Here is a 25989-nt window from a genome sequence, read left to right as displayed (position 1 = left end):
AAGCATAATAAATCTAAGCAAGGCTCTGTTCAACTGCATAACTCTCCTCAAAGCTGGCCTTGGTAGCCTGCACATCAGCAGCAGGAGTTGGCCGTCTGGGAACACCTCCATATCCATAGAAAGCCTGCAACGCAGCTTTCACGGATGGGAATCCTCCCTGAATACACACCCAGTCAGCGCGAGCAACAAGGGCCTGCAGCTTCTGCGCTTCAGCCAGTTTGCCATCCTCGTAGAGCTTGTATACTTGAACGCAAGTGCGAGGAATGATGTTGGCGGTACCGGCAATCACGCCCTGACCACCAGCAATCAAAGTCTGGAGGATGAAATCGCATGAACCACCAAGAGTGAGAAATCCGGGCTTGACGTTGGCGGCAATACGGGCGAGTTTGCCGGTGTTTCCGCACGTGAGTTTTACGCCGATGATGTTCGTGTGTTGAGATAGTTCGATGATCTCATCGGAGTTAAGGTCAACGCCGTTAGCGGCGCCGGGGAAGTTGTAGATCAAGACAGGGATGGGAGACGCATCGGCCACATCCTTGAAATATTGAAGGCGAGACGAAGATGTATCCTGACCCTTGTAGTATGAAGGAGGGAGCGCAATGACATAATCCGCGCCGGCTTCAGCGGCATCCTTGGAAAGAAGGATTGTTTCTCGGGTAGATTGTGCGCCTGTACCGACGATGACGGGCAGCTTCTCAAACCCAGCGGCATCAAGAGCCTTGCGGGTCAGGCTGGTGATGAGTTTGCGTTCCGCGCGGTCCAAGTGTACAGCTTCACCGTTACTGCCTTGCACAACGATACCAGCGACACCGGCTTTGGCGAGGTTAACGGCATGCTTTTCGGTGGTGGCCGTGTCGACTTCTTCGTTGGAATCGAAGAAGGCGACTGTAGGCACGTAGATGCCGCCGGTGAGAGGGCGAGACATTGCGATATATGTTGTTATATGTATATTTCGAGAGAAAAGAGGAAGCAGAGTAGAAGAAGTGAAGTAGTTGGCAGGAGAGAAAGTCAAAAGAAGAGGAAGAAATATACAAGAACGGAAAAAATGATTGCGACTAAGGTTCTTCTCCACTCCCACTCACTTGTCTCTGTATCAACATGGCCCCGTGGAGGAGCATAAGGATAGGATAAGGCAGTGGATATCCCCCACGCAAGGCGACAGGTCGTGTCCCGCGATGGCAAACACAATATCCTCGCTCATTCTTCGCAGACACTTAATAGCCTAAATTATTGCAACTCCTCACCAGTCGTACATTCGTCGTCCACGTCTTCCTATGTATATATACATGGCCAATGGCATATTTGCATGCTGGCTGCCGTATATTCCATGCTACATATATACAGGGCAGATGCATGTCCCAATAAACCCCGCAAATCAGCACAAACCGGTTAGTCATGAAACCCCCACGCCAAAAAGTACACGGTAAGCTCGTCTGGCACAAGACCTTACACCGGGTAGGAATGCATAATGCAAAGCAAATGGATATAACTGATTGAGTAACTCAAAGGTTAATACTAAGTCCACTTTGTTGTACATAGTCATACCACCACTATTCCAATGGGAAAAACAGAATATGAGCTGGTGTTGCGTGGGATACATAGTAGTACAGAGTATAAATCGGCCCCACCTTCCCCTAACATCCCGCCTTCTTAACAATATTACGTCAGCAACATGACAAATAATCCACGTGACCTCACCACAACTTTCACTCATCTCATCTCATCCATTCTTCACTCTTCCTCTCCCTCAGGTCGCACAACAACAACCTCCTCAACACCCGCCATCCCATCCAACTCCTCCTTCAGCACCCGCTTCGACGCCTTCCAGTCCACTCCAAACAATCCCGAATTGAATCGACAGGAATAAACCTTCCCATCCCACTTGCCAGCCTCGTCATTATTCTCAAACAATTCCTCCAGCTCACGCCGCATATCGCGAATCGCATGCACCGAGTTCTCGAGGATAATGTCCGGTTTACTTACCCCACGACCGTAGGCGCGCGATGTGAATAGGCATACGATCCAGTGTTTCTTCTTGTCTTTCCCTCTGTTCGAAGCAGAGGCCGCATAATCCCGGGGTTGGGGTGGGATAATCAAGGCTGTGCCCAGAGGAAGATATACGGTTTTGGCGTCGTTCGTTGTGGAGTGTTCAAGAGTGTGTGCGCGTTTCTGTTTGAGGAGGGTTCGGCAGTGAGTGTTGTAGATTCTGTAGGCTTCGGGGTACTATTGTAGTTCAACTCCGGTTAAGTGGTGTAGATGAGTAATAATATAGTAATAGAGATGGTGGTGAGCGAACCTTGTTTTGAAAGACTTTTGCGATTCCGCCGCCCCATGAGCCGAGGCAGTTACATGCGTCTGTAAGTATAATTAGTAACTGAATGTAAGGGGATGAAGGGGTTGATGTCTCACGAATTAGTACAGCGCCATCGGGAGCGTCGAAGAGGTCGCCTTCAATCTCCGTGATCTTCATTTTTGGAGATATTGGTTACGCGTGACGGACGCGTGTAAATATGAAACCGATGCGATGGTAATTCCCAGATATTAGATGTACAGTTGAGTTGATCGTACTATCGAGATAGGAAATGTGGTAGTCCCAGCTAATGTTCTTGATCCAATGTTGATAATTTGATACTGCTTTGGATTGATGATAAGAAAGAAAACATCGCTCAATACGGTAAAGCTAGCGGCATAAATTAAGCTCTCTATTTGGCTGCCAGGGTCATCTGCCACGCACATTTTCCATAATGGATAATCGCAAACTCCAAAACATACAAAATTAACAAACCATGAGCAAGTAATACACAAATCCTTACAAGTAGAATCTAATTCCCCCACATATCTGTTTCATACTGCATCCACCCAATCACAAAAAACAATACAACTTGCCCACCTGTCCTGGACTTCTTCGTATCCATAACCCCTTCCACCGAAACACCACCAACGCACTCCAAGAACGTAGCTGTAAACTTTTGCCCCTGGAATTCAACTTCACATACGCCTTTGTTTCCGTCACCAGTACCATTCTCAATGCTACGATAATCAAACTTCATTTTCTTCTTCAATACTAGCCCTTTATGACGGAGATAACCCTCATAGATACCAATGTTGAATTTGCCCCAGATTGTTTTGGTCTTGGGGTCTTCGCGGAATTCGAGACTGAGGTTCTTGGCTAGATCGGGCCATTGATCTTCAATTTCAGCGCTGGTGAGATCGTGGACGGCGCCAATTCTTGATGGGAAGGAGTTTGTTGATTTCTTGGCTGTTGCTGTCTTTTTAAGTGATGATGATATTGTTGTTGTCTTCTTTTGAGGAGATGACTTGGCGCTTCGGGAACCGCTCTTTGCGGTTGAGGCGACGACTACAGCCTTTGTCTTGGCTGGTCGGCCTCTTTTGCCCGCTGTCGCAGCCTTTGCAGGACGGCCTCGTTTCTTCAACGGAGTTTCTACCGCCTCCATACTAGCGCTCTCCTTGGGCAAGACCGATGAATCCTTTGCAGGGCGGCCTCTCCTCTTCGCCGATGGTAATGGAACATCACCCGCAGCTAAAGACTCCTTTCGCGGTCGACCGCGTTTCTTCGAAGGCGTTTCCACAGGTTGCGGCGCATCTTCTGTAGTTGTGGTTTCTTTCTTGGCCCGCTTGGCCTGAGGTTGTGATGCAGTGGCATCAACCACAGCAGATGATCTTTTAGGCATCGTCGCCAATTCGACTGTCTTCAATTTTTTCTTCGATTTTTTTTTTTTTTCAACTGGTGGTGATTATGAGAGTTGTTCAATGCTGTGCGGGAAGAAAAATAAATATTGAGCAGGTTGGATCACGTCCTGTCGCGCTGGTGCTACACGCGTTTACACTACCCTTATCTACCCTAATTCATGTAATGCCGGTAACCCTAGCCGTCAGGGGCAATTCCATGGAAATCATTGTAAGTATACTAAAACGGAGATGATGGTTGTTTGAATAGTATTCGCCATAAGTAGATACATTTCGCGCATGTTCTCGTATTTATATCCATATTTGATTGGAATTCAGTGTTCCAGCATAGACAAATTTACAATCCACGCATTGGTGTCAACGGAGAAGCGGCCGCTCTAAAGACCCTAGGCTTGAGTTTATATAATCTAAGTTGCTAGGCTTGAGTTTATACCTATGGGTAAAATCGGAAACAATCTGTAATTCGGCAATGTCACCGAGATCCGAAAGGCCCGATATCAAGAACAGTCATAATTGGGTCATTGGAGCGATAACCCTAATTCGGAAATGGAATGCCTTTTTATCTGCCCCGCCGAAATAGATTAGTTAACTCCGTAAATTAAATGAGTCGGTCAGGTCAGGTAGAGCTGGGCCCCCTCATCTTAGACGATTTATAGCTGGATGTTTGTGTTATGGAGTTTCTTCGTGCTCATTCCAAAACATTGATTGATATCGAGAATTTGGTAGCAACAAGAAGAAACAAAAAGGGATGGCATTGGAGAGCTCGTCTACGAAGATTCACCACACCACAGATAACGGCAAACTATACTATGCGCCAGGATCAGATGGCTACAATACACCGTCCGTTGAGTTGACGGACTTTGCACCCTTTGGCAATATCTTGAATCCCTCGGATGGATCAATTAAACATCTAGCGCCTCCTCGCGTGGACAACCACGATGGTGCAGCCTTTTCTTCAGACCACCCACCTGTTTCATCAGAGACAACAGTAGTAGACAGCTTCCCAGATGGCGGAACCCGATCATGGCTCGTCGTACTGGGATCGTTCTTGCTTTTAATGGCTTCCTATGGCATGATGAACTCCGTCGGCGTCTTTCAGTCTTACCTGGAGACTAACCAGCTCTCATCATACAGTAGCGCCGACGTCGGCTGGATACCGAGTAGCTTTGTCTTCGTTGCATTACTTCTTGGTGTCTATGTTGGCCCATTGTTTGATTCACACGGGCCCAAGCTGCTCGTCTACGGAGGCTCCGTCATCTTCATGGTCAGCCTTCTTTTGTTTGCCGAGTGCAGGCACTACTGGCAGTTCCTTTTGAGCTTTGGTGTGATAGGTGGTATCGGCGCTGCTCTCGTGAGCACAGTGGCCATGGCATGTGTTCCACATTGGTTCGAGATTCGCGCTGGTATGGCTATAGGGACGGCTTTGGCTGGTAGTGGGTTGGGAGGCATTGTGTTCCCCTTCGTGATGCGAGCAGGGTTCTCCAACATTGGCTTCAAGTGGACCATGAGGGTGCTTGCTTTTGTGGTTGGGTTCTTGTGTCTCCTTGGTTCATTCATGGTTCGGGCGAGATTGCCGAAAAAGAAATCATCCAAGGCGGTTATTGATTTGAGATGTTTCAAGGATCTGAAATTCACATGGATGACCTTGAGTACGTTTTGTAAGTCTCGTATTGTTCCTCCCTGCTCGTGTCTTGAACGACATTCGGGCAAACAATTGGATGCATTGATGAGATCTGACTGATAGTTAAACAGGTCTGGAGCTGCAATACTTCTCATTACTCGGAATGTATCCGATATACATCATCGCTCAAGGCTTTTCGACAGACCTAAGTGTCATCCTGCTTGTCATCCTGAACGTGTACGTCTTCTTATTTCAACCCTTACATCTTATCACAGACTGCGAACTAACACATCTCAAAGTTTTGGAACGATTGGTCGTCTAATCGCTGGGCGCATAGCCGATCGCTATGGACGCTTGAACACCCTTACTGTCGCCGTCTTCCTTACTACCCTCTGGCTTTTTGTTCTACTCTATCCGTTCCAGAAATCAGTACCGGTCCTTTACGTATTTAGTTGTCTATACGGGTTAACGGCATCTGCCTTCATTAGTGTCTCCCCAGTCTGTATTCGACAGATTTCTGATGCGAAGGAGATTGGACTAAGGTTTGGGACGTGTTATTCGGTTGTCAGTTTTGCGTAAGTCATCCCTTCTAGTCTGTCTCAAAACCTTCATTGACCAACTACTTCCCTTTTAAAAAAAAACAGCCTACTAGTTAGTATTCCCGTTACTGGTGAATTGATGCAGAGGGGTGGACCAAAAGCAATGATTATATGGTCTGGGGCGCTGCTGGTGTGGTCATCATTCCTTCTAGCCTTGACGAGATGGACTTGTTTAGGATATACCTGGAAATGGATAGTCAAGGTCTAAAGTCGAAAGTCGTCTGTCAACTTCGATCTTCACATTGCAGCGCGAGCGCTCATTATGAAGCAAAACCGTTACGTTTCGGGAATATAGGTCCTTTTAGTGGGTGTGTTAAAAGTACACTAAATAGATTTTGATATTAAAATTTGAATCGAATCTCCTAGCTAGATACAAAAATGATATATGTTTGCTCTGTAGCGAAAAGACATTACGGGAACCCGAATTAGGGCTAATTGTAGATACGTGCGGATCTCCGAGCATCATCTCGATGTTCGAATCGGAGTTCAAGTTACATATGTAAAGAGCACAGGATCCTATTTATAACCAGATAACAGAATTAGATAACTAGTTATCACTTGACCTATTAGCTAACCAAAGTAGCAATCCTAGTACGCACATAAGCGTACTCATCCAGGATGGTGTAACGTCTAGCAATCACAATACTAGTCGCCAGTTGCGCGATGAAGTTCAATCAGGCTTTCATCCGCTGGGAAAGAGGCTACGGCAATATACATTGGAATGAGCGGGGATTATCTTGGTTTCTTATCTATATTCAGGATGAGCAAGTAAGGAGCAAGCAAGCCACTTTGTAGGAATAGGAGGGGGTGGAATGAAGGGGTTGTTGATAGCAGCCTACACCACGGAGATGTTTTGGCAATTGCCCTTTTCCCGTTCAAACTCCTAACTAGTTGGTAGTATTACTTTGGAGTCTATGGAGAAGGGCGAATTGAGTTTGACTACAGGCACTAGTTTCAACGTTTTGACGTTTGTTTCGGTAGGGATGATCCGACATTACACGGATGTATGAACCTAATCTGGCATTATTAGGTTACCAGTAAATGACACTAGAGAAACCGAATAAGTAGTTTGTCAAGTGTTAAGTAGCCAAGAAAGAAAGCCAACGGGGAATACTGCGGAATGTGAATATGCCGGAACCATGAAGCCAGATCAAACCGATTGCTCATAACCCTCTAAACTCAGTTCTATGTATCGCAAAGCTCATAGCCTCTTGAACGCCGGATTGACATAACACCAGATTCCAGATCCAAAGCCCCAACTAGACTGCATGAGGGATTTTGCTTCAAGATAACAAGTAAGAAAGGGATATGGTCCAAATTATGAAGAATCAAGATTCTTCGGCACGTTACCCGATACTAAAGATGAGAAATCGTCAGAAGAACATGGTAAGAACTGATCATCAGCGATGATTATCCGTTATTGGTGTTTAAATTGATTGAAATTACATTCTTTTCTCATCTGGTGAACTTGCTTTAGGACAACCCAATAAGAGGCATCGATTTCGATCGAGCTTCGGCAAACCACCCGGCCTTAGCCCTTGAACTTCTTGTCGACTCAAAACGGGGGTTAGTCTCTCTTCTTTGTATGAGGAGTAGACCAGATAGTAAATAACCTTGGACGGTCTTCTAGTAGAAAGGCAAAGACTTGCGAGTGCGTCTCCATTCTAATCCTGACCGGAACCTTGCTTCATAGAGACACATACTCTTCATAACTTTCAGAACAGGACTACCGATTTATGCTTGATCAAGCAGACCATGCTTCTAACCATGACTCATGTAGAATTTCTCAAGTGCATCTCCTCATGACCGTATGCCGGGTCACACAATTGGATTCAAGCATCTAAAGACCGGGTGGCCGGATCGCAACAGCAGCAAAACTTTGCACCACATTTAAACGAGTTTGCAATGCCCTATATTCTATGCTAACCAATAAAATTACATCTAATGTTAGTAGGCTACCTGAAGTAGCTCTCGCATCCCCGTTCCGAGCCCTAACTTAATTTCGAGCAATATAGGTCATACACGTACAACACTTGCATCCGATATTATCCTGGAGGAATTACCGAGAATCAAGATTATGCTTCTTCCATTTTTTTTTTCAATGCATTCCTGCCAGACTGCATTATGTAGGTATCTATCTATGACTTGACATACTATCAGTTCCATTCCAATCTTCCCTTTTTTTTTTAGTGCACCTAAGTCAAGGATTTCTGGAGTTATGCCGGTTTGATGATCCAGGCCACTTCAATATATTCTCCAACCATTACCCGTGTAGATCTGCAATGACAGACGCAGGGCACAGAGCGAGCCCGTGGATCATATGAGTGGTTTCCATGCAGTGGTAGCAATCCATCCCATGTGTGCAGCATTCCTTCGGATTCAAGGAATGGAATTCTTATGGGAAATACTGTGATAAGGGCTAGATCTCTGATCATATTGCACCCATAGTCAGTCAATGTCTATGGTCTAACCGGCTTCTCTTATTTTGCGTTGCTGCTTTTTTTTTCCTTTAAAGGTCGTCATTTGGCGCCTTAGATTGAAGAAGCAGTTTGAGTTTTCGTTTGACAAGCATGACATTTTGATACCAATCATAATAAAAACAGACAGAATGCGTACCACCGAACAAGACACTGACCAAAAACCATGGCTCTATTCTCGTAGCCAAATTACCAATTACCTTTGCACACGACTCACGACCCTTGCACCTCGCCGACGCGACATATCAGCACGAACCAGTCCCATCAAAGTACTCCGACGAGTGACCAGGGCACAATGGCTGATGTTTCTCTGCGGCATGTGTGGGCGCGCTTGGGATGCCTTTGATTATACGACTGTGCCATTGACAGTGACAGAGTTGGCGGCACAGTTTGATGCACCGGATTCCGCTGTCACATGGGTTAGTATTTAGTCCTTTCGTCAGGTTGCTAATTCCGCTCAGGCTGACCTGAATATCACATTGAAAAGGCTATAACCGTTACGTTGATGATGCGTCCCGTTGGAGCCTTGCTTTTCGGTACTTTGTGTGACCGGTATGGGAGGAGATGGCCTATGATTGCGAACCTAGTCCTTCTCATAGTATTGGAGCTGGCATCGGGATTTTGTAGTTCCCTGCATCAATTCATTGGTGTGAGATCCTTATATGGTATCGCAATGGGAGGTTAGCCTTACTTCTCAAATTCACTGGTCAATAAGATTTACCGAATAACATGAAATACAGGCTTGATTGGTCCCTGCGCAGCAATCGCTCTCGAAGATCTCCCAGCAGACGCTAGAGGTTTACTATCAGGCGTCTTTGAAGGAGGAACCGCCATAGGCAACCTAATTGCCTCAACAATGTACCGTGCTCTCGTACCCACGACCAAACACGGCTGGCGGAGTCTGTATTGGTTTGGTGCCGGACCCCCAATACTCATCATTATTTTTCGCTGGTGGTTACCGGAAACAGACCATTTCCTGATGATCAAAGCCGAACGAGAAGCCCGAACACGGCAGAAGGCAGATGCAGAAACTGAAAGTACTGAAAATACCAGTGAATTCAAGACTTTCATTTATGACTCCGCCAAATCTGTCAAGGAGAATTGGCTGTTGCTTCTTTACATGTTCCTGCTCATGACGGGCTTTAATGCATGTGTCCACGGTGCTAGCGATCTCTACCCTACCTTCCTCAAAAATCAGGTGCAGCTGGACGCCGAGCACATGGCTATAGTCTCTATCATGGGAAACTTGGGAGCGTGTTTTGGTGGTATAACACTGGGTTATATCAGCGGTTTTCTAGGTCGTCGATTGACTATGATCTGTGGATGCATCGTGGGCTCCGCCATCCTTCCGGCTTATATCCTTACGCGAGGAATGAAACTCGGTGCTTGTGTGTTTTTCCAACATTTTACTACGGTTGGTGTCTGGGGTCCCATCCCCATTCATCTTGTTACGCTAGCTCCAGTTACTTTGCGTACTTTGCTGGTGGGACTTACATATCAACTTGGTAACCTTGCTTCATCGCCCGTCACTACTGCTGAATCCATATATGGCGAGAAATACCCCCTAGCCCCAGGAGCAGATGACATGAAGAGATATGATTATGGCCGTGCCATCGCTATCTTTACGGCCGCTGCATGGGCTTATATGGTTTTGTTTTTGTTTCTTGGTCCCGAGGCTTCTCGGGATGAGGAGGTGCAGGACCTTGACGTGATAGTGTATTCCGGGGGTTCGGTTTCGGAGCCATCGAGTCCATCTGATACAATTAAAAAGGGACCTTTGCTTTGTGAGTATGAGTGTGATGATGCCAAGGTTAGGTCCGAATTGAACTCGAAGCTAGCTTAGAGTCAAGGGAGGAGGCTAGGAAGACAGCCCTAATTGTCTTAGGGTTGGTATATGACTGAGGATCTGGATCTAGAAGGCTGCATATGATTTACATGAAATTATAAGATTCGGAAGTTTGTTTGGATGTATAACAGGTATGAAATTTGAAACCAAAATTGGCAATTGTCAATTTGTCATGACTAGCAGGCTGCAGTAGAAACGTATTCAAAAAGGCGCAAAGGCTGGGATTAAGATCCCAAGTATAGAATTTGTCTCATGTATAAATCTATATTGAGAAATCCAACTACGCCGGTGGTTTAAAGACACCATTTACAGTTAAACAAAGGGAACCCTGTACACAGTGGACCGCAACGATGGAGGCTGCGCCAAATCTGTAGGTTCCTGACGTTTATCATCGGCAATGAAGGTGATCCTGAGATGTCTTCATTGGTTCTGTTAATTCAAAGCAGATGCATATGATACTTCAGCCTAAATTTTTTACACATCAGTCTCGCGCTGATCCTGCTGACTGCGGTGATATTACGGTAGCTATAGCTTAAAGTCTCCCGATACTCCGCTATAGGCCCCCCGGACTGCATTGTGTACCGTTACAATCGAGTTAATATTAAGATATCGCCCCGCAACAGGCTAAGAAATAAGGTATTGATTCGATATCATGGACATGAAATGCCGGATGCCAAATGAGGTAGCATGGCTCTAGATGTGCGGACTTCTCTTTAGGTCGAGGGGTCCTATGGCAACAAGTTGAGCAATACTCTAGGGAATATACTACGATTCTACTAAGATTTCATTTATCCAGCGGGGATTTTATTCTGGTATAAAGCAACCCGCAGATCTGCTCGATGATAAAAGTCTTGTCTGTTGTTTTGTTACTAAATGCCTATAAAGATATGACTTGTTAGTACACGATTATAGTATTACCGATACGATGTTGTTCAAGAGAGACTATTATTACGTGGTAGTGGGCTTGATTTGTCTCGCTCAACCATCCTTTCAACAATCCACCGCCTGTGCTTCATCTTTGTACGCAAATCCTGGCCCCTGGCCCTGGTTACCATGTTGATAGATTCTCTGCTGATGTGACACTTACTTCTTGAATAGCTCACAATGTGGCGGTATTGGGTATAAAGGAGCAACGTGTTGTCCTGCAGGATGGTCGTGCCAGACGCAGAATTCATACTATGCCCAATGTCTCAGTGGCACCGTAAGTATGGCCTTTTCCATGACCGACTTGATGTATTGCAGCCAATTTCAATTCTGATATTGTTACAGCCAGCAACTAGTACCGGTACGGGAACGAGTTCTGTACCAGTAATAACATCCTCGGCGCCGACTACCAGGACAACACCTTACCGTACATCAACGACCTTCCTGACTGGCACGGCCTTAGCAAGTCATACGCAAGTACCCTACACCAGTCTCGAATGCAATAACGCGGACTGTGGCTCTGGGACTATATACCCCGATATAACCGCTGTGAATGACAGTATGCCCTGGCACTATAGTGTTAGTGCCAACCTCTCTTTGGTCTTCATGTAGACTTGGTTTCTGATCTCTAACTTCAATTGCGCAGCGTTCTACCCATTTTGGCGAAACCCCAGCAGGAGCCTGTGGATTTGGCCTATACGGCATGTGCACGACTGCCAGCGTCTCGGGAATTGACCTGGGCGATGACTGTGCAAAGTTCTGCGCTATGTACCCCGATCTATGCACTGACCCAGCCAATTATACACTTAGAGGCAATTTCGCGGCGCCAAATGGCAATTACTATACACAATTCTGGCCCATGTTGCCATCCCTGGACACCAGTGCAGAGCAAGACAACTATCTCTCCTGCGGCGAGTGCTTCGAGTTGGTGCGCACCCATCCCAACGGCACCCTTTATGCCACGAATGATGCTGGCTACTCACCGCCGATTATCCTTGAGATTGTCGATAGCTGTCCATGTTCGGCGAATACTAAATGGTGTTGTAAGTAAAGCCCTTTCCCCGATACCCCCTATCTGGATTACCGATCGGCTTCTAAAATGGTAAAACGTAGGCGGCCCCGGTGTCGATCAATGCCAGGAAGTTTCTAATTTTACATACGGCTGCCCGCTTCCTGACGGTTCAATTCACCTGGACCTGTCCGACGTGGCTATGACACGAGCACAGGCTGGTACATTAGTCGAGGGCGTGATCCCGACGCAGTACAAGCGTGTACCGTGTCCCAAGGCGGGCAACGTATACTTGTGGCTCCGGGGTAGTGCAGGGCCTTATTTTTTCCAGATTACAGCTGTCAATGCCGGTGGATTGGGTTCGATCGTAGGCTTCGAGATACGTCCTGATGGGCAATCGAACTGGTTGGCTCTTGTCCAGGAGGCCGATTACCCAGTGGGTCATCCACAGGAGCGATACGGTGCCTGGACGTTGCCAGCTAATGCTGGTCCCATTAATCTACCAATGGGGGTACGACTGACCAGTGCGACTGGAGAGCAGATTGTTAATGAGGCGGTTATCACGAATTGGACAGCGCCTGCGACGGCAATCGCAGGATATTGGTATATTGACTTGGGAATCAACTTTAAGTCGCTCTAACATTGCTACACAACTCGATTATCTTGACGTTATTCTCTGTCTGAGTGTCATCGAACTCAGGAGATTCTGCAAGAAATTGAGACCATGAGCCGCTTGCAACAATCGGGCCTTCATAAAACTTTAGGTATTCCTATACTTCATGGATTCGTGCAGTACCAACAAGAGGCTGATCATATTTGCGGATTGCTTTTGATATATCAGGCTTGGTCCATGGATTCGGTAATTACGAACAGTATTGACTGTAAGTTGTAACTATACAATAGGCTGCGGTAGTTGCTTCTCGTATCGTATATTCAGGGCTAGGGAACCGTGCATTACGGTACGGTAGATACTGATACTACAGTACCTACGGTATGTCGACAGCCTTGCGAATGTGCTACCCCTCCTCAGCCTCATAATCAGTACCTCATATTCTTTCATCATCCTCATCATCATTATGAAAATAGTTCAATGACCGAGTGCATGTACTTCATCTAAACTATGTCTAGCTCACAATGACCACTTTATCGCACAGCGACTACACAATAGCGTGGATATGCGCCTTGCCAGTAGAGGTCGCAGCGGCTGGCGCCATGCTGGATAAAATTCACAGTCCGCTGCCAAAACCGTCCACAGATCCGAATGCCTACGAACTTGGCGAATTAAACGGTCACTATGTTGTCATTGTTTGCCTGCCATATGGTGTGTACGGAACGGTGGCTGCCGCAAATGTAGTGTCTCACATGCGTGCTACCTATCCACGGCTTCAATATGGACTGATGGTGGGAATTGGAGGCGGTGTTCCGGGCAAAAACCATGACATTCGACTAGGCGATGTCGTGGTTAGCAAACCAGCTGAAGAGTACAGTGGAGTGATACAGTATGATTATGGCAAGGCGGTTCAAGGTGGGAAACTCGAGCGAACGGGCACCTTGAACAAACCACCGCACAGTCTTTTGAGCTATATGAATCAGCTTGAGGCAAAACGAATGATGGGGAGTAAGAATGATGTTTCAAAAATAGTGGAGGAAGTACTCGAACGAAACCCTGGCCTAAAAGAAAGATTTTCGCCCCCAGAACAGCTTACAGACTTGCTTTTTGAATCCTCTTATCACCATACTACCGGGGAAGGCACCTGTGAAAATTGTGATAAAGAACAATTAGTCAAACGAAAACCACGAGAAACAAGGACACCTTATATTCACTACGGGTTAATTGCATCAGGAGATCAGGTAATAAAGGACTCAGAGACACGAGACCGCCTTGCGCAACAGCATGGTATACTCTGCTTTGAGATGGAGGCAGCAGGTATTATGGACGAGCTTCCGACGCTTGTGATTCGAGGAATATGCGACTATTGCGATTCCCATAAGCAGAAACAGTGGCAAGGGTATGCAGCATTGACAGCGGCCGCTTATGCAAAATCGTTGTTATCGATTATTCCAATCAGCCGTCCGGATATTGACTTGATGAAAAGTAAGAATATGCGGCACTGGATGGTTTCGCTCTCACGAAATCCCAACTTTGTCGGTCGCCACGATGAAATCACGAAACTGGAAGAACTTATCACAATGCAATATGGGCCCAAGAGGATTGCAATCACCGGATTAGGAGGAGTAGGGAAGACCCAAGTGGCTCTGGAGCTAGCACACCGCATACGAGATCAAGATGAGAAGTGCTCCATCTTCTGGATTCCTTGTACCAGCCATGCAATGATTGAGCAGAGCTTCCTGCGTATTGCACAGAAACTTGGAATTCATAATGTGAATCCGGCAGAGGTTAAAGAACAGGTTAAGATATATCTCAGCTCTGAGCGTTCAGGAAAGTGGCTTCTGGTTTTTGATAATGCAGATGATGTAGAGATGTGGTTTGCCCCTAGTGATACAGCTCCACCTCTTGAAGATTTTATCCCTGAGAGTGAGCAAGGCCGTATTTTATTCACCTCCCGAAACCGAAAACTCGCTATGAAGTTGGCACCATTCCATGTTGTTCCTATTCCAGATGTGGATAAAGAAACCGCAGTCAAAATCCTGGAAAAGACACTGGCACGCAAGGAGTTGCTTAGAGATACTACCACAACCGCTGCTCTCCTTGAACAACTAGCCTTTCTCCCTTTAGCAATTACGCAGGCGTCGGCATACATTCTTGAAAATGGTTTAGATCTGTCGATGTACCTTGCACTTCTCCAAGAACATGAACAAGATGCTGTCGAACTCCTCAGCGAAGACTTTACAGATCTAGGACGCTATAAGGATATCCAGAACCCCGTGATCACCACCTGGTTAATATCGTTCCAACAAATCCAACATCAAAATCCGTTAGCTGCTGACTATCTCTCTTTCATCGCCTGCATCGATCCACGAAACATTCCCCAATCCCTGCTTCCTCAACCAACGTCCAAAAAGCAGAGAGTCGACGCTTTGGGGCTTTTAAATGCATATTCGTTCATAAATTGTCAGGAGAGGGATATAGGTATGCATAGACTTGTGCATATTGCCACCCGAAACTGGCTCAGAAAGAATGCGTTATTTAATCACTGGATCCAGCTGGTGGCTAGACATTTGGAAAATGTGTTTCCAGATAGTCACTACACAAATCGAGGACTTTGGCAGCAGTACCTACCCCATGCCTTAATACTTGTCCATGAAAACGAATTTGTTGTACAAGAGGAAAACTACCTCGATCTAATTGAGAATATTGCAACTTGCCTTTTCAGTGACGGAAGATATCAAGAAGCAGAAGTTTTTTATAGGAAGTTGATGACAATCAATCAGGAGAAAGCTGGACCTCAAGATCGCTCCACTCTGACTAGCATGGCAAGTCTTGCATCGACCTACCGGCATCAGGGTCGATGGAATGAAGCTGAGGAGCTGGAGGTGCAAGTAATGGAGACATCCAGAGCAGTGCTAGGAGCTGATCATTCTGATACTCTAAACAGTATGGCGAACCTAGCATCAACCTACTGGAATCAGGGTCGATGGAATGAATCTGAGAAGCTGGATATGCAAGTAATGGAAATGAGGACGACAATGCTGGGAACTGAGCATCCACTCACTCTAACCAGCATGGCAAGTCTCGCATTGACCTACCAGAATCAAGGTCGATGGAATGAAGCTGAGGAGTTGTTTGTGCAAGTAATGGAAATAAGGATGACAATGCTGGGAGCTGAGCATCTTGATACTCTAAACACTATGGCGAACCTAGCATCAACCTACCTGAGTCAGGGGAGATGGACGGAAGCTGAGAAGCTAGATATACAAGTAATGGAGACATTCAAGACAGTGTTGGGAGTTGAGCATCCCGACACTCTAACCATTATGGCAAACCTTGCATCAGCCTACCGGAGTCAGGGTCGATACAATGAAGCTGAGAAGCTAGAGGGGCAAGTAATGGAGACAAGGAAGACAGTGCTGGGAGCTGAGCATCCTGACACTCTAGCCAGCATAGCTAATCTGGCATCAACCTACTGGAATCAGGGTCGATTGAGTGAAGCTGAGAAGCTAGAGATACAAGTAATGGAGATATCCAAGGCAGCGCTGGGAGTTGATCATCCTAATACCCTCACCAGCATGGCGAACCTTGCCTGTACTTGGAAATCTCAAGGAAAACTTCAAAATGCCTTGGCTCTGATAAAACAATGCGCTGACCTGCGCAACAGAGTGTTAGGACCTAACCACCCGCGTTCCAAGTCAACTTCTCTTGCTCTCGGGGATTGGATGGCTGAGAATAATGTAACGGCAGTCAATCCAGCAATGTATTGATCTAGCTATGCACTAGGTAACTAGAAATATCACACGTGAGAGAGAAGAGGAATAAAAAGAAGCAAGGCTACTCTCCATTCCTAATTCACCTCAAAAAGATAGGGCTTCCTTCCCTCCAACCCTATTTCTGCCTCAGACCTAAATTACTTCACAGAGCGTGCCGTCACGTGCCGGTATAACGCATTTAACGATCACAGTGTGTATTGCTCACTGAAAAAAAAAGTCCGCAGACTCTACAGGATGTTTCAGCAGGATCCCCGGCACGGTGCACGAAGTCCAAGGCCTACAAGATATAGATTAAGTTGGATTGACATATTGTATACTATTCTGCTGGAGAAAAGATGAGTTGGGTTACTGTAGGATTTTGAGCACGCCAGATATCAAATGTGGATACTATTGGGCTCTATTACAACCAACTAAAATGGAAGCGAGTGGCTAGCATCTGGGATAAAAGCCTAAATAAGCGACCTAATTTCTTTAACTGAGAATTGTCACATATGAGGTCTGAACTACGATCTTGGAAGGACTTTATAACTTTTAAGCGAGCTGCATCAGAGAGGAAGACAAACTTAGGCACTAAGGTACAAGATTTATAACTACCCTAAAAATAAGAGCCCTCTTGAACATGCCAGGCAATTTATTGATCGAGTGTCTCATGTCTTCTGTCACCAATAGCCAGATTGTGCAAACAAGCTAGCCATGCACCACAATCCACATAGAATAGGGGAATGATTTCACATCCCAACGGCTTAACTGCTACTTGAACAGGAGAACGCGTCACGCTTCCTCGGGTTCTTCGGGAATATATCCGCATAGTATTAGCTTCAATTGAAAGATAAGTAATAGGGGGGAGGAATGGCCCCGCCTACAATTGCCATCTCAAAGTTGCTGCCCGGGCATAGTGGATCAATTTCATATCGCGTTTTTCATCATCTGTCAACTGCATCATTGATTCCACTGCTGCTGCAAGTGACTTCTCGTAGGCTCATCATAAGGATTCATGCACGGAAGCGCCGCAGGTTCGTAGAACCGTAGGAAAAACCCAGCATGGGCCCAATCAAGAAGATAAATAGCTTTTTTATCTTCTCCAAGTCTCATATTGCGACGAACCAGGTCCATATGACAGAGGACGAGCGGGTATGGACTTAGATCAATAGAGTCATTTCTCAATGACAGACGCTTGATGAGATAACGATTCAAATGGGCAATAGACACAAAAGGCTTATCCACACCATCGTCGCTCCAGAGATACCCCTGTGGACCTTTTTCGCCGATTGGACCTGGCCTTTGTCCATGCCTTATTTGTCCGAGGTGAGCAATGATAGTGATAATGCGGGGTGTGATATCTGTGTGAACTGTGAGGTCCAAATCCAACAGTTTCTGGACAGGAACATAGTCCATAAATAGAAAACCTCTCCCTAATTCATCCTGGACAAAGCGATAAACCCGAGGTACTCGAACAATGCTATGATTCACATTCTTGTAAGCGAATTCTTGCATTGCTGCCTCAGTGGCGGTCACACTATATCCCCATTTGACAACGATGGTAGGAGAGACTTTGACCACTATCACGCCTATAATGTCGGCAAATACGGCACCTTCCTTTCCTCTCAAGATACAGGAATGAATCAACTCCTCACTGCTCGCCGTTGTAACATTCAAATCCGTCATATATACAAGCACTGGGCGGAAGTTACGTTTCGTAAATAATGTTGAGATAGCGAGATCACCATATTTACAGCAGCCTATTTGTACATAGAGGACAAAACGATCATCACATTATTCATACATTTGTGCAATTGTAATTTCATATTTCCACGTTCGCTAAATATTGGTCGTAGAATGCCTAGAGCTGGCTCTGGGCTGGGCTTAACCAGAACCCAGCCCGAGCCCGACCCCTGGCACCCTCGGAGCGTGTGTTTCCCGGGAGCATGATTAGGGTATTTGGTGCTGGCTAAACGTACCGCTCACTACTTCCTAGGAGTAATCCCGGGTTATAGAGTAACTGGTTGGTTAGTGACTATGGTTTAGTGGTAGAAGTCCCTACCGTATAAAGAGCTTCCGCTAGGAAGGATGGGTAAGCATGCAACCAACATGCCTTAGGTAGCCTAAGCGAGATTATGCGTCTTGAGAAACCTTCGATTCGCATAGAGCTAGGATCACTAAGGAAACCACATGCATGACGGGAATAACATATTATCCCTTGAATTTTCAAGGAAGTATAGGGCGGTGACAAGCAGAATATTGAATACAATAGAGATCACGGGGACTTTGAGCAATGTCGGCAGCATGTCGCCCCTGGCCCATTAAAAGGCGGCCCCGGCCACTAGGCTTAGATGCGTGAATCAATCAATCTATCTATCAATCGATTAGACTACGAGAGTGGTGGTGCTGAGATTGAGAAAGAGTAGAAGAGTTGAAACCCATGCAAAGCCGAACTTGCAAGGCGCTGTATCAATGTGATGTCGACATCTCAAGCATCGAAATAAATGGATTTCAAACATTCGGGAAACCATCGACAAGCCGCACTCGGAGGGGATTGTCCGGGGTGACAGTGAAACCTGATAACACACACTCTAGTCGACGATACAGTACAGTAGTTTGCACCTTCAGAGTAACAATGAACACTCTATTAAACAGCGCTAGGAATTCCCTAGTCTACATACGGCTAGATTCGGAATACCCCTGGCTTGTGTAACTTTCGCCTTGGGGTATTGCGCATACGCAGATTTGATACGCCCGTAAATTACATGTATCGCTGCCTAGACTTGGGTACGTACCTTGCCATTTCGGTCCCTTTCATTCTTAATACAGCCTTGTAGTACAACCCCCATTTGAATGAAAATGTCCAATTCTTCTAGTCCAACAATACCTAACAACTAAATACACTGATTAATGGATATTCCTCTAACTACTCAATCTCTATTTTAAGCCATGTAAAAGATATCTGACTTCATAGTCTCAAAACATGCAATCAAAGGTTCTGCATCATAACAGCTTGTTAGCATCAAACTTCTCAGGTACGCATGTAGAGCCGCTTTTAGGATATCTGAGTGCTTCACGGAGATTTTCTCCTGACTTCCTAGTTGGAGAGACGCTCTATATAGAATATGTACATCTATCTCGAATGTCTGTACAGTCCCAAACGCGCTGGGTACTGTCAAAACACCAGTCCGCAGGTCAATTTCCACGCGGGCCTGAGATAAACTAGTCATGTGTCGCGCCGACTGGTATACCAATTCTGCAAATTCTGCGTTTGTTAACATCAAGATACCTACCATCTGCTGGACTTCAGCACGGTCATGTTGCAATTTCCTGAGGAACTCATCAAACGCAAACAACGGCTGCAGCAGGGCACGTCTTGTGGGCGACGAGACTGCTCTTCGGATGACTGGCTCCGTAGCATCTAGGAAGGCCTTTTCATCGCGGGAACTCAGTTCCAATGCCGAAACCCCTTCTTTGAGACGGATGACGAATGGACGAGTCCGTTCGGAAATGGAACAAAGCAAATCCATCATACTGGCTCGCTCATTCTCTTTCGCGGCACCGGGGATGAGATATCCTTCGGGATGCCACGAAAGGTCAAGTAGGCTGTATGCGATTCGCTGCGCGTCCTCGCGGCGGATGAAGTATTCCACCCGCGGTGAGTTATAGCTGGCCAGGGCGTTTTTGAGTCGCACCCAGTGTGCAGCAGCTGGCACATACGTCTGATCGGCGAGCTCTCGCAGTTCTTGTCGCGTCTGCACGTCTAGTTTCATCTCATAGAGCGCCAGGTATTTTGCGTCTTCCTGGGAGGAGAACCATTCTAGGAATTCAGCTTCAGTTACAATGATCTCTTGCAACTCATATGCAATAACTGAGATGGGCGAGTCGTCTTTATTGATGAAGTTCTTGGTTCGTACGAGAGTACGAGGTAGAATTATGTTGTCAGGATCATCGTCTTCTGCCGTCTTTCTTGATAGTCTCCTCCGGAATCCTCTCGCTGTCTGAACATCTTCATCTGAGTTGACACTGGAGTTGGCACTGTCATTGTCGTCTTCATCCAGCGGATCAAGCACGTTTACAAAGCATCGATCCTTGAAAGGCAGAAAGCCCAACGAGAGCATGCCCATCGTCTCAAGACTGATCGAGTCCTTGGGTATCTCTAGTGGCTTCAGCATCGACTCCCCCACAAAGATGACTGACCATGAATCTTTTACTCGGTCTCCAGAAATGCTGTGCCCGGGCGATATAAAATACAAAGATCCAGTAAGGCCATGGATTTGTATGTCTGGCCTAGATCTGACTCGTGGCAGTGCCTGCCCGCGCAAATTCCCCAGTTCGATGTCCCTCGGTTTCAAACTGGACGCTCGGCGATCCCACATGCGAACTCCATCTCCCTTCAGCTTGCGCCTCCTATCTTGCTCGTCCGAAAACCGCCCCACCAGAGCGAAAGTCATCAAAAACGCTTTGCTGACAGGGATAAACGCAGCACCCTCATTCACAATAATATCTGCGTCCTTCTCAAATTCTACTGAATGCCCGCCAAGAAAAGCGCCGAAAGTCACCCATGATGCTGGCGTGTCAATGCTCTTAATATCACCGATGGCCAGTCTCTTTGAATCAAAACTTTTCCATTCTTCGCCGTCGAACTTTCTCGCTTTATTGATCCGTGGTGCTCTGACCCTCTGTGCCAGCCGCACTCCAGGCCAGACTGGAATTCCTTGAGAGACGTAACCGTAGTTGTGCGGACCGATACTAATAATCGCTTGATGGCGCTCGGTGCGGGTTGCACGCCAGATAAGTAGTTACCGGTATAGGGCTCACAATGCCGACAAGGGCGATAAGAGCAATCCCGGCTGCAACCCAAGTGCCAACCACGCCGGCTACATCGAGGCCTGCCATTTAGCGTCAGGGAGGTGACGGCGTAGATATCTCTATAAAAAATATCCCAATACCTCTTGAAGATAGCGCGCTTTTATGAGGTACTGGAGAGCATCGATCATCTTCTGATCTAAGTATGTCGGCAGTGCTGTGTGATTTGCAGAGAAAGCATTTATGAAGCTAATTCCTGTGATGAATAGTCGAAGGTGGTGGGGTGGTCCAGAGCCTCAGTCGGGCGCAAGGATGCCCAAACTGGAAATAACCAATCATTTATACAAGAGAGAATAGTTGATATGGTACTGTCCTATGTAGTTGAGAACCGAGTCCTGCATACTGACATGCACAATCCTGGCTCGATTCACACCACTTATTCAGCCCAACCTTAGATGACGTTGGCCAGATCATTGTTTCCTCCAAAAAAAAAAAAAAAAAACTGCTCCAAATTATAGGTCGTTGAATCGTGCCGAATTAGAACAGCTTGTAGAAATATCAGTCCCTTAAAAAGAAGGGGAAAAAAGTCGGGGAAATGTACAAAAACGGTTTACCGGCAGCGTATCTTGGCTACAGGGGTCAGTAAACAAATGAATTGAGTAAAAGTGTACACCGTTTTTGCAATCAACTGTATTCAGCTTCAATTTATACCATATGGCTCACTTCATCACTGTTCAACTACGTACTTTGAAGCAATTTAATGATTTTTGGTAATAGAAAAGTAAAATACTCTAAATGCGGCGTACTGTATGTATCAAGTAAAATCAAAAAGAGATTCATAGTGCTTCAACCACTCACGAACCTCCTCAGTCCACCGGCGTGCTACTCCTTTTATTACGCCTTCATCAGTGTAGTCATTACAGTTTCGATCTTTGTCTATCTGCTTGAGATCGTAACCTTTAGATAATGCTATCTGGCAAGCAAGATCGACGTTGTCTTTCATCTCTTGAGAAGCCACTCGTGATTTATGCCAATTAGCATACATCTTCAATGCCTCGTCGAGAGGAAGATCCAGAACCACCATAGATAGGGTCAACAATGCTGGAGCTTGAATGTAATACCAAGCGCAGAGAACCAGCTGGATTAGCCACTACAGACGGTCGAGGAGACAGTATTAGAGGAATATTGGTGTTGATCGGTAAGTATGGAGGTTCAATCAATAAGTTTCCCTTAGCCCTCTCTGTTTTCGCTCGAGAGATAATCACTCTTCTGTATAAAACTATTCCTAGATTATATCTAGAATATTATTATAGATTTCAAGGAAAGACGTTTTTTTCTCTACTATATCCATAAGATATGTCAAATAATTCATGTTAAGCCTGTAATGTTTTTTACTAATAGGATCCTACCAGCAGTATCCCTCTAAATTTTTATATAGTAGTCTAGGACATTTTATCTTATTAAGATAAATACTAGTTAACTAACTAGAACTCTATTCAGCATTAATCCAGGCTTTATAGTTAGCTAGTATAGTATTTATTACCAGTCATATGTTCCTTTTCTCGCCATTCCTTAGGTATTAAAGACTAGTTATCATTATTTACTCCATCAACGAACAAGGTCGGATTCTTCAATTCCCTCGATACGGAGATCCGTATAAGGGAAAACCATTGATTTGGGGTTTCAAAGTTCTAAGTTCCTTTGTACCAGTCGCAAGGTGGTCTTCAGTATCAGTTAACTAACCATACCTACCGTATTATATATCTCTCTCTACATAGTGTGACCTACGTATTTGTGACACAGTATCCTTGAACATAACGTGCTCTTTACGCATTAAAATTGTCTGGTAAATCGTGCTTTCAACCGGTATAGCAATGATGTAACATAGAGCAGACACCTCTAATTAATACAGAGTAAGAAGAGTATATCTAGTAAATATAATATTCTAAAACACCTGTCGAAGACACGACATGAATGAGGACATCAGTGCCAAACCAAACTTAACCCCGACTCTCCCTCTTCAATCGTCTCCTCTTCCTCTCCAAGGACAAGACAATATCTGATGTCAGGATATCCGGCGGAAGCTCGAATTCTCGCTCTTCTATGATCTCTGGTATTGGCTGTCCGAAGGCGGATCTATTGCGGCCGCCTCGGCGACTACTTGAGAATGCAGCGTCGCGGAGATGCCGTTTTCGATAGAAGGATGTGAAGGGTTTGTTTTCGTCGTATTCTTCAATCTCATGGTGATGGGTCTGAGGACTAGTTGGTGAGGCTTGATTTGTTGTAGCTTGGACGGACTGTTTGGAGTTCGTTCGGTGGTGCTGGGATCGAGATTTGGGTGGCGTGCTCGTTAATTCATCTACAAGTCTGCGACGGGGTTGAGGGTGTGCTGGCGTGGATGGGGATGATGTTGTTGCCCCTGTAACGGTGACGGTCGCAGTTGCGGACTGTGCTTCTTGTAAAAGCTGTTGAGCAGCTGCAGCGTCTAGATCGCTCGAATCAATATCTGAGGATGGCTTTTCGTCCACTTCCTCACTTTCAAACAAGTCCTCGTCATCGGCCTGCTCTGCTTCTTTCTCGGCGGCAGCATTAGCGGCTTCGAGAAGCGTCTGTTCACGTTCATGCTTCCGTCGTTTCTCCTCCTCTTTCCACATATGGAACTTGTTTATCAAGGCGGAGACTTCTTTCACAAAGTAATCGCGTTTCGGTTCGTACAGCTTCTTTTCCGTGTCGGTAATGCCGCTAATACCCATGACCCGAAGCCAGTCATGACCTTGAAGTTCGTCTAGCAGACGATCAAGCTGTATCTTTTCATGCTGAGCTCGCTCTTTCTCAATATTGCGTAGTTGCTTTTCTTGCCTCTCGTGTCGGCGATGGGCTTTAAAATAGACATCATCACTTAGAGGATCGGTAACCACGCTGTCACTATCCTCTACCTTTGGCAGTTCAACCTTCTCAACTCCGTGTAGATTAATAAGAGGATTCCCAAATGGCGAAATTTGCTCGATGGATTTGCGCTGCTTCCTCGTTCGCGATGGAGATCCCGACTGGAGAGTTGGCAATGGAAGAGGGGACTCCGTCAGGTCGTCGAGTATAGTCACATTTGTCTCCGGAGCTAGGAACTCTGTCTTCACCGGCTCCAGACTGATAATCTGCTCATAATTTGGGAAATAAAGCGCGAGTTCACTTCTCGAGCGGGAGCCCCCATCATGTGATCGCAGCGATCTCTTTTCTGGGGCTTGGGTTGTGCTATTCGTAGGCTTGCTTTTGGCGTCCACACCTGCGTCGTTTTTAGCCTTCGTTGTGGTGGCATCATCAGCAATAATAACTGGATGCGCCTTGTGCCGCAAGGACCGGCTAGTAGTGGTCTCTGTAGGTATTGTGGAGTTCCCAGCCGTCGTTGTGGATGTCGCTAAGGTATTCGATCTCTGTCGCGTACGTACTCGATCGCCATTAGGAGGAGAGGAGATGACGTTTAATGGATCGGGGGATTCACGGTTGTCAGGATATTGTTGATTTGTTGTTGCTGTTGAGGAAGACGTAGTGACATGAGCTCCGATAGCGGCATCTCCATCGCGGTCAAGACGTGCCTTTTTCGTCGGCCGTTGAGTCTCGGTCTCTGCACGAGTATTGTTATCCTTGATCGTATTTCCACCAAAGAACTTGTCCAACGTAGTTTGTTGCGAATCCAATGGGTGACGCTTAGTCAATGGAGCGCGTTTCGGAGGTCGTCGGGGAGTAGAACGTGGAGCATGCGACAAGGGAGGATGAGAGGGCGGCGGCGAAGGGGATGTAGAGGATGAGATTCGAGGTCTTTTAATTGAGGAAGTAGTAGAATTTATCGTATGCGCCATTAAATTGGGAAGGCTCTTGCTGGTTGCTAGCATTTTTCGTGGTTTTTTTGTGTTAACTGTCCTTCCGTTGGTGGGATTCTGCGTGACCTGTAGCTCGTCTTCGTCTTCGTCGTCGTCTTGGTCGCGATCGTTATTGTTGCTGCAGTCATTACCATTCTCTTCATCGCGAAGCTGTTGAGATTCCAATAAGATAGACTTTTTCGCGTGTGCTTGATGTGATCGCACCGAGTCTTTGATCGATGACCGCGAGGTGCCTACCATCGTCGCCGTTGGCGTAGTTGGTGACCTGTCCGCCTCATTGATTTGGGGGGTTTGCGATCGTGTAGGATTTATTTTAGACGTGGAGCGCGCTGCAAAGCGTCAATTGGTAACTGGAACAATACTTCGACTGCGTACCGCGATGTTAGACTTGTTGATTGAATGAAAAGGAATTCATTGAGAGCAATCCCTTTCATGAGATTTTTTCATTCAGTCCCGTCAGGAAAAGAAGGAACGGGTACTTGTCCGTGTAGAGGCGAATAGCTTTTATGGCGCCAATTGTATTTTCACTACAATACTGTGATGTTCTCTACTGGTATTTTTGATGATAATCGATTTTACTCTAGGTAGTTTCATTGTTCTGAATTTTCGATGTTTGTAGTTTGATTCTTTACATGGCAGCAGCTTCAGAAAGCATTGACGCGGAGAAAATGAAGCCACTGGGATGGTAATTACAATACTCAAAACCACTCGCGGACAGCTGGCAATGAGTCAGAATAATTGTAACAGTATCGTAAT

At 46.0% G+C, this 25989-nt stretch overlaps 10 protein-coding genes across 10 annotated transcripts; 4 read left to right on the top strand and 6 right to left on the bottom strand.

Moving 5' to 3' along the window:
• Nucleotides 1-13: 13 nt before the first annotated feature.
• On the bottom strand, nt 14-925 carry EYB26_009474 (uncharacterized protein; the record flags this gene model as incomplete). Its single annotated transcript, XM_054268724.1, has 1 exon — nt 14-925. One exon carries the CDS (start codon nt 923-925, stop codon nt 14-16), a length of 912 nt encoding a protein of 303 aa, XP_054124699.1.
• An 806-nt stretch (nt 926-1731) lies between these two features.
• Nucleotides 1732-2470, bottom strand: EYB26_009473 (uncharacterized protein; the record flags this gene model as incomplete). Its single annotated transcript, XM_054268723.1, has 3 exons — nt 1732-2223; nt 2297-2355; nt 2410-2470. The coding sequence occupies 3 exons, from the start codon at nt 2468-2470 to the stop codon at nt 1732-1734; spliced, it is 612 nt and encodes a 203-aa protein (XP_054124698.1).
• A 352-nt stretch (nt 2471-2822) lies between these two features.
• Nucleotides 2823-3692, bottom strand: EYB26_009472 (uncharacterized protein; the record flags this gene model as incomplete). The annotated part of the gene is made up of 2 exons (XM_054268722.1): nt 3274-3407; nt 3458-3692. The coding sequence occupies 2 exons, from the start codon at nt 3690-3692 to the stop codon at nt 3274-3276; spliced, it is 369 nt and encodes a 122-aa protein (XP_054124697.1).
• Nucleotides 3693-4456: 764 nt separating this feature from the next.
• On the top strand, nt 4457-6136 carry EYB26_009471 (uncharacterized protein; the record flags this gene model as incomplete). The annotated part of the gene is made up of 4 exons (XM_054268721.1): nt 4457-5366; nt 5461-5566; nt 5629-5904; nt 5974-6136. 4 exons carry the CDS (start codon nt 4457-4459, stop codon nt 6134-6136), a joined length of 1455 nt encoding a protein of 484 aa, XP_054124696.1.
• A 2400-nt stretch (nt 6137-8536) lies between these two features.
• EYB26_009470 (uncharacterized protein) lies at nt 8537-10248 on the top strand (the record flags this gene model as incomplete). The annotated part of the gene is made up of 3 exons (XM_054268720.1): nt 8537-8824; nt 8893-9085; nt 9146-10248. 3 exons carry the CDS (start codon nt 8537-8539, stop codon nt 10246-10248), a joined length of 1584 nt encoding a protein of 527 aa, XP_054124695.1.
• Nucleotides 10249-11176: 928 nt separating this feature from the next.
• On the top strand, nt 11177-12824 carry EYB26_009469 (uncharacterized protein; the record flags this gene model as incomplete). Its single annotated transcript, XM_054268719.1, has 5 exons — nt 11177-11271; nt 11350-11452; nt 11521-11754; nt 11822-12218; nt 12289-12824. 5 exons carry the CDS (start codon nt 11177-11179, stop codon nt 12822-12824), a joined length of 1365 nt encoding a protein of 454 aa, XP_054124694.1.
• A 494-nt stretch (nt 12825-13318) lies between these two features.
• On the top strand, nt 13319-16564 carry EYB26_009468 (uncharacterized protein; the record flags this gene model as incomplete). The annotated part of the gene is made up of 1 exon (XM_054268718.1): nt 13319-16564. The coding sequence occupies one exon, from the start codon at nt 13319-13321 to the stop codon at nt 16562-16564; it is 3246 nt and encodes a 1081-aa protein (XP_054124693.1).
• Nucleotides 16565-17509: 945 nt separating this feature from the next.
• On the bottom strand, nt 17510-18235 carry EYB26_009467 (uncharacterized protein; the record flags this gene model as incomplete). Its single annotated transcript, XM_054268717.1, has 1 exon — nt 17510-18235. One exon carries the CDS (start codon nt 18233-18235, stop codon nt 17510-17512), a length of 726 nt encoding a protein of 241 aa, XP_054124692.1.
• A 1256-nt stretch (nt 18236-19491) lies between these two features.
• EYB26_009466 (uncharacterized protein) lies at nt 19492-21448 on the bottom strand (the record flags this gene model as incomplete). Its single annotated transcript, XM_054268716.1, has 2 exons — nt 19492-21231; nt 21356-21448. The coding sequence occupies 2 exons, from the start codon at nt 21446-21448 to the stop codon at nt 19492-19494; spliced, it is 1833 nt and encodes a 610-aa protein (XP_054124691.1).
• Nucleotides 21449-23358: 1910 nt separating this feature from the next.
• EYB26_009465 (uncharacterized protein) lies at nt 23359-25473 on the bottom strand (the record flags this gene model as incomplete). The annotated part of the gene is made up of 1 exon (XM_054268715.1): nt 23359-25473. One exon carries the CDS (start codon nt 25471-25473, stop codon nt 23359-23361), a length of 2115 nt encoding a protein of 704 aa, XP_054124690.1.
• Nucleotides 25474-25989: the final 516 nt, after the last annotated feature.

The sequence above is a fragment of the Talaromyces marneffei genome, chromosome 8 (genome assembly GCF_009556855.1).
Source record: "Talaromyces marneffei chromosome 8, complete sequence".
In the NCBI taxonomy this organism is placed as follows: Eukaryota; Fungi; Ascomycota; class Eurotiomycetes; order Eurotiales; family Trichocomaceae; genus Talaromyces; species Talaromyces marneffei.
This window is presented reverse-complemented; position numbering and strand designations above follow the sequence as displayed.